General features: G+C 37.7%; 1 protein-coding gene across 3 annotated transcripts in view; it reads right to left on the bottom strand.

Annotated features, from left to right (window-relative positions):
- Window positions 1-18980, bottom strand: part of PLPPR5 (phospholipid phosphatase related 5) — a 128082-nt gene that overhangs the window by 69543 nt on the left and 39559 nt on the right. For all 3 annotated transcript variants that reach the window (XM_067727001.1, XM_067727000.1, XM_067726999.1), the window contains 2 exons: window positions 16641-16773; window positions 10559-10809 (listed from right to left, as the gene is read on the bottom strand). In XM_067727001.1, the coding sequence (XP_067583102.1) occupies window positions 10559-10809; window positions 16641-16773 (384 nt within the window). The remainder of the gene's footprint in view (window positions 1-10558; window positions 10810-16640; window positions 16774-18980) is intronic.

Raw genomic sequence — 18980 nt, forward strand, 5'->3', positions numbered from 1 at the left:
GGGGAGGGGAAAGATAAACTATAAAAGGGGTCTATGGTAGTGAAAATACTGGAACCCCATGGGTACTTTGCGGATACCTTTCGTACCTTCCCCACCTGTTACCAATAACACATAGCTGAAGGCGGACAGCAGAACCGTCAGTCGGCTAATATCAGTGGTTGGGGCACAGGTAGTCAAGTAATAGCACAGCAGCCACATTATGAGTGGGTGCTCAGTAAATACTTTTTGATATATTATCTAGTAGAATAAAATTTGCTCATTTGAAATCTAGAGCACAGGGACCTTACACATTTCAGTGTTAAATGACTCCTGAGCAGAGAAGATTTAGAGGAATGGCTTTCTGAGGGCAGCCAGGTCTCACCAGCCAGTGAAGACCAATTTGCGAAGGCAGCCCAGAGCTTTTCTTTTTACCCACCCCAACCCTTCTTCTCCAAACACAGTCCCCGACCAGTCAGTCTCATGGAGCCAACTGCTGCAAGTAATAGGCATGCTCCGCCAAGTTCCTGTACCCCAGAATGAAGCCCTGCTCGTGCCCCTGTGCAGAATTAGGTAAAACATCACAAAAGGAGGGGCAGACACACCAGTGGGCTGTGTTTATTTAACTCTGGTCTTGGCAGCCTGCAAGCAGTCATTGCTGCACGTGGGACCTTGTGAACTTATTATAAAAGATGGCCATGTGGGAAGTGACAGTAGGATGATACGAATGATCTGTCGACAACGAGGAGGAAGAAGAGAAGAAAATGATATTTTAGAGCTTTCTACTAATATTCTGGGAAAAGACTGTAGTAAATTGTTTAATGTCCACAAATTCCTCCTTTCCCAGCATATTCACTCTTTATAATCTGACTTTGCTGTGCCTCCCATCTCTAGGTGGAGACTGTTTCTCCATCCCCATCAATCTGGGCTGGCCTTGTGATGTGACTGGATCAAGAGAATACAGAGATGGGGATGTTGAACAAGTTTTGGAACCTATGCCTCAGGATGCCTTACAGCTTGGACCTCTGCCCTTTTGGTAGGCTGCTCTAAGATTCTGTCAGGGAAAACAACCTGTGAGAAAGGCCTCTTGAGAATGAGAGAGCCCAGCTATTGGGGCTGTCCCAGCTCAGTCCACCCCCAGACTGGTCAGCTGAATGCCACCCACGAGAGAAGCAAAGAGGATTGACTACCAAGAAAACCACAGGTCAGCCTACAGAGTCCTGAGGATAATAAATTCTTGTTTTGAGGTTAAGGGTGGTTTGTTACGTGGCAACAGACAGTGGGAAAAGACTAATATTCAATAAATGTAGCTTGAGGGTTAAATGTAGGTTGAGGGTTAAATAACCTTTAGAATTTTTTCCTGGGAAACCGACAGCATTTGCAAAACTAGGCATAGGATTTTCTTTTTTCCTGAAAGTTCTCAGTAAAGCAAAAGAGAACAACTCTGTGACCAAATTATCTCCAAAGCCTTAATTAAAGTCAGATGCTAAGGGAGAGTTCAAGTTCCTTAATTTTATTTACTAATCCACAAAGAGAAGCAGCAGGAAAATATTCTTCAGTTCTTATTCACATAGTTCCTCCTAGGGCTCATTTATTTTTATTTATGTGTTTACATACATTTATAACACCTTCACCACATTAAACAAATCTCTCTCCCTAAATATAGAAATAAGCCTATTTCCACAGAGAATATTGAGTATATGGCTGTCTTCCCCTATTTACCTACACGTCAAAATTCTGGCAAGTGTTTCATGAGACTGTATTAATTTGAAACACCCCAACATTTCTCTTATATAGTTTCCCCAAGGTGTCTCCAGTGAAGCTGGGAAGAAATATATGTACAGGTTCAAACAGAACAGCAAATCCTGACTACTCCCTCCATCTGCAGTAGGAGTTATATTCAGAGTTGCCATGGCAGCCGCCCACACTTACACACACAAAGGGGTGGTGGAGAAGAGAGAAAAGCAGTTAGCAGAGAACAGAATCTATTGTTAAAAAGACAGCGGTACCCTTCAATGTAATTACAAGCAGGAATGCTGACTTTTAGTCTGAATCACTGTTTAACGATAGAAGAATTCCGAATGCTGGAGTGTTATTAATTTTTTTCTCTAAACATATCTACCATCTGAACCTTTGGTTTTAACTTTTATGTATGCTGAAATTATGTAGGACCAGGAGGGAACTCAGCTAACCACACACACATTAGGGCTAATATGATTTAATGATTCCCTCTCTGGAACATTTAGAATCATTGTAGCCAGGAAAAAGTGTGGTTCTATGGATCCGGGCAAGTTACTTCACCTTCTGAGTGTCCTCATCTGTAAAATGTGCATAATAATATTATATACTTCATGAAGTTGTTATGAGGATTCAATAAATTAATACAAATAATCAGTTATTACAATAATAATAATGATAAATAAAGAACAAATTTTAAAACACATAAATAAGAACTAGTAATGTATTAAATAAATTAGTAAAAGTAAAGCACTCATGCCTGGCATATAGCAAATGCTCAATAAATGTTTGCTAATAATAATTATTATTATTATTAAAACATCTCCAAAGGTTTATTACAGATTAGAACAGTATGGCTTATAATTCAGAAGCAGTTTAAATAAATGTCTTTAAGTAAGTTGCTAAAAAAAAAAAAAAAAGAAGTTGCTAAAACAAATGCCAGCAGACACACCATTTTGGCAGAATAAAAAGACCAAGTATCTCACTATACTAACACATTCACCACCATTGGCACACCCTGATTACACAGTAAAATCTAACATCTATATCAGTGCTAAGATAACCATGTCACAGTATTTGGGGTCAGAGAGTATTCTAAAATTTGTCTAAAGTCATTGGCTTGATCACATGTGTATATGCAGATACATTTACAACTCATACCCAGATACAAATACAAACATCAGATTTAGATGTGATGACAATGAGTGAAAAGTACTTTATGGCTCCTGATTCACTCAAGTTTTAAATCTTCATATTAAGGCTGAATGTTCCATATTCTAGGAGAGGTGGAACACGCAGTCAAGCAATTTAGTGAATAGGAAAGAATATGCATAGCTTAGATTTCATATAAAGTCTACACACCTTCAAGTGTGTAGTGGAAATCAGGAGAAATTAGAGGAACACAGTTGGGAGCAGAGTGAGCGTAAGAAGGAAACTGTAACTGGAAAATTGTACAGAAGTCAGAAGAGAAAATGGATAGGATGAGATTTGATCCTTAACTCTATAAAAATTTTCTTGATGGGATTTTTTTAAAAGTCCAGGTAGTGAAAAGTAATAAAGAGGAGATTGGTTCAAGATGGCGGAGTAGAAGGACGTGCTCTCACTCCCTCTTGCTAGAGCACCGTAATCACAACTAACTGCTGAACAGTCATCAACAGGAAGACACTGGAACTCACCAAAAAAGATACCCACATCCAAAGACAAAGGAGAAGCCACAGTGAGGTGGCAGGAGAGGTGTAATCACAATAAAATCAAATCCCATAACTGCTGGGTGGGTGACTCACAAACTGGAGAACACTTTTACCACAGAAGTCCACTCACTGGAATGAAGGTTCTGAGCCCCACGTCAGGCTTCCCAACCTGGGCGTCCGGCAACAGGAGGAGGAATTCCTAGAGAATCAGACCTTGAAGGCTACTGGGATTTGATTGCAGGACTTCGACTGGACTGGGGGAAACTCCAGTCTCCAGTGGGAGACTCCACTCTTGGAGGGCACACACAAAAGTAGTGTGTGCATCGGGACCCAGGAGAAGAAGCAGTGACCCCATAGGAGACTGAACCAGACCTACCTTCCAGTGTTGGAGGGTATCCTGCAGAGGCGGGGGGTGGCTGTGTCGCACCATGAGGACAAGGACACTGGCAGCAGAAGTTCTGGGAAGTACTCCTTGGCGTGAGCCCTCCCAGAGTCGGCCATTAGCCCCACCAAAGAGCAGGATAGGCTTCAGTGCTGGGCCGCCTCAGGCCAAACAACCAAAAGGGAGGGAACCCAGCCCCACCCATCAGCAGACAAGCAGATTAAAGTTTTACTTAGTTCTGCCCACCAGAGCAACACCCAGCTCTTCCCACCACCAGTCCCTCCCATCAGGAAACTTGCACAAGCCTCTTACATAGCCTCAATCCTGCAGCCTGTGGAACAAAAACCACATTCACAGAAAGATAGACAAAATGAAAAGGCAGAGGGCGATGTATCAGATGGAGGAACAAGATAAGATCTCAGAAAAACAACTGAATGAAGTGGAGATAGGCAATATTCCAGAAAAACAATTCAGAATAATGATAGTGAAGATGATCCAGGACCTCAGAAAAAGAATGGAGGCAAATATTGAGAAGATACAAAAAGTGTTTAACAAAGACCTAGAAGAATTAAAGAACAAACACCTAGAAGAATTAAAGAACAAACAAACAGAGATGAACAATACAATAATTGAAATACAATAATTGAAATTGATTCCTAGAAGGAATCAATAGCAGAATAACTGAGGCAGAAGAACGGATAAGTGACCTGGAAGACAGAATGGTGGAATTCACTGCTGTGGAACAGAATAAAGAAAAAATAATAAAAAGAAATGAAGACAGCCTAAGAGACCGCTGAGACAACATTAAACGCAACAACATTTGCCTTATAGGGGTCCCAGAAGGAGAAGACAGAGAGAAAGGACCCCAGAAAATATTTGAAGAGATTATAGACGAAAACTTCCTTGACATGGGAAAGGAAATAGTTAGCCAAGTCCAGGAAGTGCAGAGAGTCCCAGGCAGGATAAACCCAAGGAGAAACATGCCAAGACACATAGTAATCTAACTGACAAAAATTAAAAAGAAAGAAAAATTATTGAAAGCAACAAGGGAAAAATGACAAATAACAAACAAGGGAACTCCCATAAGGTTAACAGCTGATTTCTCAGCAGAAACTCTACAAGCCAGAAGGGAGTGGCAGGACATATTTAAAGTGATGAAAGGGAAAAAACCTACAACCAAGATTACTCTACCCAGCAAGAATCTCATCCAGATTTGACGGAGAAATCGAAAGCTTTACTGACAAGTAAAAGCTAAGAGAATTCAGCACCACCAAATGAGCTCTCCAACAAATGCTAAAGGAACTTCTCTAAGTGGGAAACACAAGAGCAGAATAGGACCTACAAAAAAACTCAGAACAATTAAGAAAATGGTCATAGGAACATATATAGTGATAATTACCTTAAACGTGAATGGATTAAATGCTCCAACAAAAAGACACAGGCTGACTGAATGAATACAGAAACTAAACCCATATATATGCTGTCTACAAGAGACCCACTTCAGACCTAGGGACACATACAGACTGAAAGTGAGGGGATGGAAAAAGATATTCCATGCAAATGGAAATCAAAAGAAAGCTGGAGTAGCAATACTCATATCAGATAAAATAGACTTTAAAATAAAGAATGTTACAAGAGACAAGGAAGGACACTACATAATGATCAAGGGATCAATCCAAAAAGAAGATATAACAATTGTAAATATATATGCACCCAACACAGGAGCACCTCAATACATAAGGCAACTGCTAAACAGCTATAAAAGAGGAAATTGATAGTAACACAATAATAGTGGGAGACTTTAACACCTCATTTACACCAATGGACAGATCATCGAAACAGAAAATTAATAAGGAAACACAAGCTATAAATGACACAATAGACCAGCTAGATTTAATTGATATTTATAGGACATTCCACCCAAAAACAGCAGATTACACTTTCTTCATGGAACATTCTCCAGGATAGATCACATCTTGGGTCACAAATCAAACGGCACTAAATTTAAGAAAATTGAAATCATATCAAGCATGTTTTCTGACCACAATAAGATTAGAAATCAATTACAGGGAAAAAAAGTTAAAAAACACAAACACATGGAGGCTAAACAATACGTTACTAAATAACCAAGAGATCACTGAAGAAATCAGAGGAAATCAAAAAATACCTAGAGACAAATTACAATGAAAACATGATGATCCAAAACCTATGGGATGCAGCAAAAGCAGTTCTAAGAGGGAAGTTTATAGTAATGCAAGCCTACCTCAAGAAACAAGAAAAATCTCAAATAAACAATCTAACCTTACACCTAAAGGAACTAGAGAACGAAGAACAAACAAAACCCAAAGTTAGCAGAAGGAAAGAAATCATAAAGATCAGAGCAGAAATAAATGAAATAGAAACAAAGAAAACAATAGCAAAGATCAATAAAACTAAAAGCTGGTTCTTTGAGAAGATAAACAAAATTGAGAAACCATTAGCCAGATGCATTAAGAAAAAGAGGGAGAAGACTCAAATCAATAAAATTAGAAATGAAAAAGAAGAAGTTACAACACACACTGCAGAAATACAAACCACCCTGAGACTACTACAAGCGACTCTATGCCAATAAAATGGACAACCTGGAAGAAACAGACAAATTCTTAGAAAGGTATAACCTTCCAAGACTGAACCAGGAAGAAACAGAAAATATGAACAGACCAATCATAAGTAATGAAACGGAAACAGTGATTAAAAATCTTCCAACAAACAAAAGTCCAGGACCAGATGGCTTCACGGGTGAATTCTATTAAACATTTAGAGAAGAGATAACACCCATCCTTCTCAAACTCTTCCATAAAATTGCAGAGTAAAGAACACTCCCAAACTCATTCTATGAGGCCACCATCACCCTGATACCAAAACCAGACAAAGATACTACAAAAAAATGAAATTACAGACCAATATCACTGATGAATATAGATGCAAAAATCCTCAACAAAATACTAGCAAACAGAATCCAACAACACATTAAAAGGATCACACACAATGATCAAGTGGGATTTATCCCAGGGATGCAAGGATTCTTCAATATATGCAAATCAATCAATGTGATACATGATATTACCAAATTGAAGAATGAAAACCATCTGATCATCTCAATAGTTGCAGAAAAAGATTTTGACAAAATTCAACACCCATTTATGATAATAACTCTCCAGAAAGTGGGCAGAGAGGGAACCTACCTCAACATAATAAAGGCCATATATAACAAACCCACAGCAAACATCATTCTCAATGGTGAAAAACTGAAAGCATTTCCTCTAAGATCAGGAACAAGACAAGGATGTCTCACCACAATTATTCAACATAGCTTTGGAAGTCCTAGCCACGGCAATCAGAGAAGAAAAAACAATAAAAGGAATACAAATTAGAAAAAGAAGAAGTAAAAGTGTCACTGTTTGCAGATGACATGATACTATACATAGAGAACCCTAAAAATGCCACCAGAAAACTACTAGAGCTAATCGATGAATTTGGTAAAGTTGCAGGATACAAAATTAATGCACAGAAATATCTTGCTTTTCTATACACTAATGATGAGAAATTAAGGAAACACTCCCATTTACCATTGCAACAAAAATAATAAAATACCTAGGAACAAACCTACCTAGGGAGACAAATGACCTGTATGCAGAAAACTATAAGACACTGATGAAAGAAATTAAAGATGATACCAACAGATGGAGAGATATACCATGTTCTTGGATTGGAAGAATCAATATTGTGAAAATGATTATACTACCCAAAGCAATCTACAGATTCAATTCAATCCCTATGAACTTACCAGTGGCATTTTTTACAGAAGTAGAATAGAAAGTCTTAAAATTTGTATGGAGACACAAAAGACCCCAAATAGCCAAAGCAGCCCTGAGGGAAAAAACAGAGGTGGAGGAATCAGACTCCCTGACTTGAGACTATACTACAAAGCTACAGTAATCAAGACAATATGGTACTGGCACAAAAACAGAAATATAGATCAGTGGAACAGGATAGAAAGTGCGGAGATAAACCCATGCACCTATGTCAACTAATCTATGACAAAGGAGGCAAGGATATACAACGGAGAAAAGATGGTCTCTTTTCCCAGTGGTGCTGGGAAAACTAGACAGGTACATGTAAAAGAATGAAATTACAACACTCCCTCACACCATACACTAAAATAAACTCAAAATGGATTAGAGACCTAAATGTAAGACCAGACACTATAAAACTCTTGGAGGGAAACACAGGAAGAACACTCTTTGACATAAATCACAGCAATATGTTTTTGATCCACCTCCTAGAGTAATAGAAATAAAAACAAAAATAAACAAATGGAACCTAATGATACCTAAAAGCTTTTTCACAGCAAAGGAAACCATAAACAAGACAAAAAGACAATGCTCAGAATGTGAGAAAATATTTGCAAATGAATCAACAAAGGATTAATCTCCAAAACATATAAACAGCACATGCAGCTCAATATTAAAAAAACAAACAACCCAATCAAAAAATGGGCAGAAGACATAAATAGACATTTCTCCAAAGAGGACATACAGATGGCCAAGGAGCACATGAAAAGCTGCTCAACATCAATAATTATTAAAGAAGTGCCAATCAAAACTACAATGAGGTATCACCTCACACCGGTTAGAATGGGCATCATCAGAAAATCTACAAACAACAAATGCTGGAGAGGGTGAGGAGAAAAGGGAACCCTCTTGCACTGTTGGAGGGAATGTAAATTGATACAGCCACTATGGAGAACAGTATGGAAGTTCCTTAAAAAACTAAAAATACAATTACCATATGACCCAGCAATCCCACTACTGGGCATATCCCCTGAGAAAACCATAATTCAAAAAGACATATGCACCCCAATGTTCATTGCAGCACTATTTACAATAGCCAGGTCATGGAAGCAACCTAAATGCCCATCAACAGACGAATGGATAAAGACAATGTGGTACATATGTACAATGGAATATTACTCAGTCATAAAAAGGAATGAAAGTGGGTCATTTGTAGAGACGTGGATGGATCTAGAGACTGTCATATGGAGTGAAGCAAGTCAGAAAGAGAAAAACAAATATCATATACTAACGCAGGACCTAGGAAAACGGTACAGATGAACTGGTTTGCAGGGCAGAAATAGAGACACAGATGTAGAGAACAAACGTATGGACACCAAGGGGGGAAAGCAGCGGGGGGTGGGCGTGGTGGTGGGATGAATTGGGAGATTGGGATTGACATGTATACACTGATGTGTATAAAATGGATGACTAATAAGAACCTGCTGTATATTTTAAAAAAAATTAAATTAAAAAAAAAGTGGTAGATTAGCTTGGATTAAAAACTTTTAAAATGTTAAAATGCACACACCCTGGGCTTCCCTGGTGGCGCAGTGGTTGGGAGTCTGCCTGCCGATGCAGGGGACACGGGTTCGTGCCCCGGTCCGGGAGGATGCCACGTGCCGCGGAGCGGCTGGCCCCGTGAGCCATGGCCGCTGAGCCTGTGTGTCCGGAGCCTGTGCTCCGCAAGGGGAGAGGCCGCGGCAGTCGGAGGCCCGCCTAACGCAAAAACAAACAAACAACAACAACAAAAATGCACACACCCTTATGACCTCCAAAATTACCGTGCCATCGTGAATGTTATGTATGATGCCATAGTTCCTCTCTTAACTTGTCCTTTCTTTAGTAACCTTTATTTCCAATCTCAGGTAGAGGTGTCACAGCAGATATTCTCTCTTTTAGAGATAAACTGACAAGATTGCATCAGGAGCGTTAGAAACATTTCCATAATCAAATAGCTCGTTGAAGGTAAAAATAATTCTGCGTTTTTTCAAGAAATCAGAAATTATCAAATTTGGTTTCAAATTGGTCCTGAGGTCTCATCAATGAGCTGAAATCAGAAGTAGTTATTGGCATTGTTGGACAGGAGAACTCCGAAAGGAAAAATTTTCTGCACTTTTTATTGTAGCTATGGAAAAGCCTTCAAAGCACACTTTTGGGAGTTCAACCTTATAGCTGGCAAGGCACATTCTGGTGATAGAGGGAAAGACTGATGGATATAAATACTGGGGTCAAGAGCTGCCTGCCAAGGCTGCCCTTCTTTGTACTCCTGCCTGTCATTAATGCATTCAGCTTTGACCACTTACTTCCACCTAAATGTCCTAAGATAGCAGCACTTAGGGCCTGGCTCCTACCACTAAAATGATGGCAAATACTCAAGAATAAAGAAAATATACATGATTTTTAAGGGCATTTTGGTTAGTTCTATGAGAAAATATTAAAACACTCATTGAGATATTAAGATGATATAGTTACCAATAACAAAAGAACTTTCTGGAAGAAGAGTGCCTCTTTCCCCACCTTCACCAGAGTACATTAGAACTTGAGTAGGTGGCTAAGAGGCCTGGGTAGTTCTCTTAATTGCACTATTACAAGTTTATGGCAACTGCTATATGACAAATTTGTTTCCATTAAGCCCTATTTAATAATAAAGACAAACATATTCTCAAATGGAAATGCTAATGGCTATATTTTTTAATACAACCAAATACCCACACGTAATCTCACGAGAGTCAACTGACTTAATTTTATTCACAGTACAAACAGCTATCATTAAAAATAAATTAAATGTCCTGCAGAAAGCTGTTACTGTGACTTCCATTATGGCAAGGAGAAATAATTTCTGCTTTGGGAGAATTACCAAAAAGACAAACTAAGAATGGTTTCTAACTCTTACTTACTGTCAGATACATAGCTGCATAGACACTGAGAGCCGCTTCTTTGGATGGAAATGTTTTCCTTGCTCTCATGATGAGATCCGGGTTGCCCGTGCAGGCCTCTTCCCCACTGATGAACTGCGTATACTGCTGACACCCAAGTGCCGTGTAGTTGGGTTTACACAGGGCGAGAAAATGTGGAGCCAGATTTCCTGTAACTACTTGTCCAGCATTTACAAAGATGTCTGTAGCAAACAGTCCAAACGTATAAATTCCTGAGGAAGAAAACACACCATTTTAACTTTTTGGTTTATTGTGGTTAATTTACAATACACCAAGATGGAAATATTTTAGAAACTATAAAATAGTTCCTACATACATATATATATATATATATATATATATATATATATATATATACGGTTCCTTCCATTTCACTCCCTCCAGCTCCTCCCTTTGCTTTCTGAAGTAGTGGGAGTGTTAAATTATTTAACATATTGAGCTGTCTACCACTGGCTACATTTTTATGCACGACAGGTTTATAAGACATATGATAAAAGAAGAAAATATATTCTAAGGCTGTGTTTGGATAATGAGATTTTTTAAATGGAGATGTGTTTCCCTTGAGAGGGTTCAGTCTATCACCTTCTGCTAATGTTAGTAATCTTTATTTTTTCCCTATTTTTGCATTTTTTTTTAATCTTACTAACATTAAGCAGAGCAGTCATCTCCCTTTGATTATGCCTCTTAAGCTCATTCAAACTGATATTAACTCAGCTGGAGGTGCCAATTAGCAGCAAAATCCAATGCCATCAGTCTTCATTTAAATACCATGGAAAATCTTAAGTAAAGCAGAATGTTTTCAGATTAATCTCTATATCGCCATCAGAAACACATTTTTTAAAGTTACATAACAGCTAAGTCCCGCCTTATCTTTTATGGCTTGAGTTTCAATTTATCAAATTTGGGACAATTTAGTAAATAATAAAGCAATTACATTATAATGTTTAAATTATCTTTGCAGTAGTAAAATTTATTTACTTTGTTTACCTGAAGGTATAAAATTAAGTACATAAATGTTTCCCCTTTTGTAAGGAACATGCCAATTTACTCAAATACCAAAAATATTTTCTAAATTCAACGTCATTGGTCATTATCGCCAAAACTTATCTTTCTACTTAGATAGGATAGGCAAAATAACTTCTTTGGCATCATTGTCAATAAACTTACAGATACAATCCGCAAAGATGTGGTATCTATGTAAAGAAATCCGTTCTTTTATAATTTTGGGTAATAAAATCCATCAGGACATTTTAAAACTATGTCAAAATAATACTTCCCAAACAGTCGGCTCATTAAAAAGTCATAAAATTCTATTATGATAATTCGATGCTTTTTTTTCTTTGTCATATATTTCTGGATTGTTTATTTCCTAAGCCTTTACATAATTATTGGCAGTTGTGTTGCAACTCACCAGGCTCAAATAATTTTCCAGGATTAGATACATGACTATCCTTTTCATTTTCAAAATATTATGTAACATTATGCAAGGTTCTTGCACCCAAACCTGCACATAGCAAAACTCTATGTGCATACAAACCACCATGAACCAAAGACCTTAGTTCTCTATTGAAAAAACTTACAAGGAAGCAATGAAAAGCTTTCTTTACATCTTACCAGTATTCCATGAGCCATACAAGTAAATGATACTCAAATCAGAAATCTGGCATAAGCAGAGAAATGGAAAAGAACAAAGCTCAATAAAATGTTACCGCATATACTCTCTCTTTCCAAATCTCATGGTCTAGCACGGCAATATAAATGGCAAGTCTTCACCTCTTTTCTCTTGAAACCTAGGCTAAGAAGTACTCATTTTATTTAACCAAACCATTCTTTTTATCTGGTACAATAAGTTTTCCTGTTTAAAATACAGAGGAATGTGTGATAAGGATATGGAAATGTCTCTTGATACTTGTAACGTTCCCAAATGTGCTTTAGAATTAAAATAGTGCATCAGGCCCAAGGCCAATATTGAAGTTAACTACAAAGATACTTATTAAAGTGAGATCTCATGAGTGTATCCACTGTACTGACCTCCAGAATAAAGTCGCTATGAAGAGTGATGTCTTATTATGCAGTAATGCTTTGCACGCAAGCTTCCATTTTATTTTAACAAACTAGAAACATCCAAATCATGATAAACAAGGAAATAAGAAACAAACCAAAGCACTCCTAAATATTTTATAAAATCATATAAGAAGTAAGAAACATGCAGAGACTTAAAAGCACACTTTACTGTGTGCCGTTCAGGCGGACTTCGTTTTACTGAGGTTCGCTTTATTGGGCTTTGCAGAGAGTGCATTTTTTTTACAAATGGAAGGTTTGTGGCAACCCTGTATTGAGCAACACTATTGGCACCATTTTTCCAATAACATTTGCTCACTCTGTGTGTCTATGTCACATTTCAGAAATTCTCCCAATATTTCAAAGTTTTTCATTATGATTATATTTGTTATTGGTGATCTGTGATCAGTGATCTTTGATGTTACTATGGTAATTGTTTTGGGGCAGCACAAACTGCACCCATACCAGGCAGTGAATTTAACTGATAAGTGTGTGTACTCTGACTGCTCCACCAACCAGCCGTTCCCCTATATTTCTCTCCCTCTCCTCAGGACCCCCTATTCCCTAAGACACAACATTATTGAAATTAGGCCATTAAAAATCCTACAATAGCCTCTAAGTGTACGAGTGAAAGGAACAGTCACACATCTCACTCTTAATCAAAAGCTAGAAATGATGAAGCTTAGTCGGAAGCTGAGATAGGCTGAAAGCTAGGTCTCTTGTGCTAAACAGTCAGCCAAGTTGCAAACGCAAAGGAAAAGTTCTTAAAGGATGATAAGAAAGCGGAACAGCCTTACTGCTGATATGGAGCAAGTTTTAGTGGTCTGGATAGAAGATCAAACCAGCCATAATACTCCCTTAAACCAAAGCCTAATCTAGAGCAAGGCCCTAACTCTCTTCAATTCTATAAAAGTTGAGAGAGGGCTTCCCTGGTGGCGCAGTGATTGAGAGTCCGCCTGCCGATGCAGGGGACACGGGTTCGTGCCCTGGTCCGGGAGGATCCCACATGCCGCGGAGCGGCTGGGCCCGTGAGCCATGGCCGCTGAGCCTGCGCGTCTGGAGCCTGTGCTCCGCAACGGGAGAGGCCACAACAGTGAGAGGCCCGCATACCGCAAAAAAAAAAAAAAAAAAAAAAGTTGAGAGAGGTGAGGAAGCTACAGAAGAAAAGTTTGAAGCTAGCAGAGGATGATTCATGAGGTTTAAGGAAATAAGTCATCTCCATATCAGGAAAGTAGAAAGTGAAGCAGCAACTGCTGATATAGAAGTTGCAGCAAGCTATCCAGAAGATCTAGCTAAGATCATTACTGAAGGTATCTACACTAAACAACAAATTTTTAATGTAGGCAAAATAACCTGCTATTGGAAGAAGATGCCATCAAGGACTTTCAGATCTAAGGAGAAGAAAATGCCTGGCTCTAAAGCTTCAAAAGACAGGCTGACTCTCTTCCTTGGGGCTTATGCAGCTGGTGATTTTAAGGTGAAGCCAATGCTCACTTACTATTCCGTAAAGCCTAAGGCCCTTAAGAGTTATGCTAAATATACTCTGCCTTTTCTCAATAAATGGAACAACAAAGCCTGGATGACAGCATTATCTGTTTACAACATGATTTACTAAATATTTTAAGCCCACTGTTGAGACCTACTGCTCAGAAAAAAAATTCCTTTCAAAATATTACTGCTCATTGACAACGCACCTGGCCACCCAAGAGCTCTGATGGAGATGTACAATGAGATTAATGTTGTTTTCATGCCTGCTGACACAACATTCATTCTGCAGGTCATGAGGAGTAATTCTGATTTTCAAGTCTCATTATTTAAGAAATACATTTCATAAGTTTGCAACTGCCATAGATAGGGGTTCCTCTGATGGATCTGGGCAAAGTTAACTGAAAACCTTCTGGAGAGGATTCACCATTCTAGATGCCATTAAGAACATTCATGATTCATGGGAAGAGGTCAAAATATTAACATTAAACAGGAGCTTGAAAGAAGGTGATTCAATCCTCATGGATGACTTGGAGGGGTTCAAGACTTCAGTGGAGGAGTCTGAAGATGTGGTAGAAATAGGAGAAGAATTAGAAATAGAAGTGGAGCTTGAAGATGTGACTGAATCACTGCAATCTCATGATAAAACTTGAATGGATGAGGATTTGCTTCTGTGGATGAGGAAAGAAAGTGGTTTCTTGAGATGGAATCTAATCCTGGTGAAGGTGCTGTGAAGACTGTTGAAATGACAACAAAGGATTTAGAATCTTTCATAAACTTAGTTGATAAAGCAGCAGCAAGGTTTGAGAGGATTGACTACCATTTCTAAAGAAGCTCTACCATGGGTAAAAAGCTATCAAACAGCATTGCATGCTACAAAGAAATCGTTCGTAAAAGGAAGACTCAATCACCGTGGCTAACTTCACTGTTGTCCTATTTTAAGAAGTTTCCACAGCCACCCCAACCTTCAGATGCTACCACCCTGATCAGTCAGCAGCCATCAACGTTGAGGCAAGACCCTCCACCAGCAAAAAGATTACAACTCATTAAAGGCTCAGGTGATGATTAGCATTTTTTAGTGATTTTAATTTTTAAAAGTATTTTTAATTAAGGTATGTATTTTTTTAAGACATAATGCTATTGCACACTTAACAGACTACAATAGAGTGTAAACGTAACTTCTATATGCACTGGGAAACCAAAAACTTCATGTGACTTGCTTTATTGCCATATTCGCTTTATCGTAGTGGTCTAGAACTGAGCTCAAATATCTTGGAGGTATGCCTGTATATTCTTTAGAAATATGTGAGTAAATGAATAAAAATATTTTACTTAAGTAGGCATAATATAATTTAACAATATTTAGGAAGGTTCAACTTCATCAAAATACTTTAGTTCTGAGTATATTATTGCTTATTTTGTTATTAAATGTTTCTCATGCAAAGATTAAATGGGTCAAGAACACAGCATTGATGCATGTGAAAAATATAACTTTTAAAGTTTCATATAAAAGCTATCCCTTCCACAGTATAAATGAGGGCTGTGGGGATGTATAAGTTGACGGCAATAAAATGAACAGTCTTAGATATGAAGACCTTTCGTCTCCAGAGAGATTTAAAGGCATGATGACATTTGATTAGTCTTTAGTGGGTTTATATATAGATTAGGTGAGCTGTGCATAATATCTCCAAAGTCTTCATCTTGTTCCCATCAATATGAGAAATATATTGAAGGGTTACAGTATCCGTAATCTTAATACTGATCAGAATTTATCTTAAATGTTATTTAGTATATATAGATGCACTTTTTCTTATTTGATAAAGCCAGGAAATAATAATCTATATTAAATTTTATTGTTTGAGTTAAAAAAAACCTGTCTTGGCCACGTGTCTTTTGAATTGAGATGATTTTCAGTAATTCGTCAATGTTCATATCATTAGTGCTAGAATTTGAGATTTAAAGGATCAGTAAATCTTGTCCCCTAATAAAATCACCAATTTTTGTAAAAAATGGTTTTTGTACCATTTTTTGGTAAAAAAAGAAAAAACACCCCAGAAGTAGTTCATGGAGTGCTACTTATGATAATTAACAAATACAGCATTTCTTTTATTTGTCCAGCTATTTTGCTTGTCCTTCATGATGTTTGATAAACAACCTAGATTATCATTTCTACCTAAGCGCTGTTTCTGAAATTTAATAAACATAGTAAATCATTTCTTTAAATTACATAATTTTTAGTTTCTTTTAGAATTTAAATATCCAAGTGTGGTGGGATTTGTTTTCCTTAAAATAATATGGAAATGACACCACGAAATGGAGTTTTGCAAAACAGGAGAGAAAATAGTATGCAGTATTTATTTTTAAAAACCAAATTGAAACATTTCAAAGAAAATATAATCTAATATTCAAATACAGTTAATATGCTGGTCATTTTAAAGGTTGGCTTATACATAAACATTGTTTCAGTAACAATAAAAACAATTCAATGAACACATACCAAGAAATCGCACAGTTCTCCTCACCAGTGGGTTTATATAGCAACAGTCTCCAGTTAAAATAGTTTTCTCCTGGTTTTCAAAATCCCTTGTGGCCAGTTGTAGGCAAAACACAGCAGTTTCTCCAACTATTATCTTCCAAGGAAATAAAAGATTAAAGAACATTAGAATTTAGCCAGTATAAGTGTAGACTATTTTAATTTTTAAAAAATGCAAAAAAAGGACTTCCTTTGAGTGGTAATAATCTCAATATAAACCTGAACCATATTTGGGTAACCAGACCCCTTTTTTTTTTTTTTTTTTTTGCGGTACGCGGGTCTCTCCCGTTGCGGAGCACAGGCTCCAGACGCGCAGGCTCAGTGGCCATGGCTCACGGACCTAGCCGCTCCGTGGCATGTGGGATCTTCCTGGACTGGGGCACGAACCCGTGTCCCCTGCCTGCATAGGCAGGCGGACTCCCAACCACTGCGCCACCAGGGAAGCGCCAGACCCTTTTATTATAACCTTATCCCTATATATATAAAACACGTATTTCCCTCAATTCAAAAAAGTATTAAACTGATAAATTATGAATAAAAACAGACTATAACATTTTTGCTTTCTAAAAGACTTCATTAGAAGTGAAATATATGAAAGATCTTTGCTTTAAGGATGCACTCATTTTTTATCTGTAATTGAATTTCAAGTTTCATTTTTAAGTGATTATGTCTCATTTAAATTTGACTCTGCATATCAGAACAAATCTCAATGAAAATAATCTTGGGACTTCCCTGGTCGTCCAGTGGTTAAGACTCCACACTCCCAATGCAGGGGGCCCTGGTTCGATCCCTGGTCAAGGAACTAGATCCCACATGCTTCAACTAAGAACCCGCAAGCTGCAACTAAAAGATCCCGCATGCCGCAACTAAAGATCCCACACGGCGCAACGAAGATCCCACATGCCGCAACGAAGGCCCGGTGCAACAAATAAAAAATAACTAAGTAAATATTTTTTTTTAAAAAAACAATGCTTTTATTTAAAAAAAAGAAAAGAATCTTGAAAGGATCTGATATAAATATACTAATATAAAATTATATTAATACTTTTATAACAAGAAAATATAATCAAAATAGTATCATTATTCTATTCTGGGACATCATTAAGAATTGTAATCACTAATATATTCTTTATACTTTAGTATACATATGTCATTTTAATCGTCATAAAAACTACATGAAACAGAGAATATTATCATACCTCTTTGACAAGGGAAAAAAAACAAGACTTGGAACTCAAATGAATTGTCAAAGGCCACAGAGCTAGTGAGGAGAAAAATTAGGTTCTGATACAGATTCTTTACTCAACTATGTGATTTATGAAAGGACCTGGCTACCTTCCACTGGTGTTTGTACCATTTCATTAGTTTTTATACATGGTCTTTAAAATCACCCATCAGGGTATTAGAACAAGTGTCATGTGTCATAATACCATTTTACAGATGAGGAAATGAAAGCTTGAGGAGGTTAAATAATTTGCTCCCCATAAGACCAGTCAGAAGCCAAGCAGAAATTTCTGACTCAGCCCTAGATCTTCTGACTCTATTTAACACCACAACCACACTAGAAATAAGATGATGAGAAAAGAAACCAGAGCCAATAGCATGTCTCCTAATTTGTCATTGTTTAGGTTAGTTTTTAGGTCATCTTATCAAGGTTAAATAACGCACTATATAGGGAGTCCCTGACATCCACTGGAGAAGTGATTTTGGGGTCTTTGTGAAAAGATATACCTACGATTACCAGATATTCAAAATTATGAGTGGGAGGTAGAGAAGGAGATCACAGGAGACTAATTTTATCCCAATATGTGCAACAGATTATGAGGCATCTCTTAATTTTTATCCTTCCTTCTCCCTCCTTTTCCTCTACTATATTTCTTCTTCCCAGTATGTGAGGGTTCAAAGTTTAACCAGAAGATGTTGAGCTGAATTACTTTAAAGGAATCTAGTCTTGCCTATCTGGTAAGGTAGAATTGAATTAGGAAAGGCTAGAGTCTATAGCTTTCCAAATCCTCCTGAAATTTTTAACTTTGGCAAAGTCGAGCAGGTCAGCATAAACAGGCACAACAGGTATTTTTTTATGGGTTCATCAGCTGCCACCAGGGTCCTAGGAGAAACTGACAAATAGACAAGCTGTGTGCCTGACACCTTCTTATCTCCCATTCTGAATCACTCTTTCCTTCCTCACCCTACCTTCCTCTCTGCTGCTCCTTGAAAGAAGTTACTTTCTGAGTTCTCAGTTCCAACTTCGTCCAGGTCTGTTTTACCCCAGAATGTTCCAAATTCTAACATTCTATCATCCAC

The sequence above is a fragment of the Pseudorca crassidens genome, chromosome 2, assembly GCF_039906515.1.
Source record: "Pseudorca crassidens isolate mPseCra1 chromosome 2, mPseCra1.hap1, whole genome shotgun sequence".
Lineage (NCBI taxonomy): Eukaryota > Metazoa > Chordata > Mammalia > Artiodactyla > Delphinidae > Pseudorca > Pseudorca crassidens.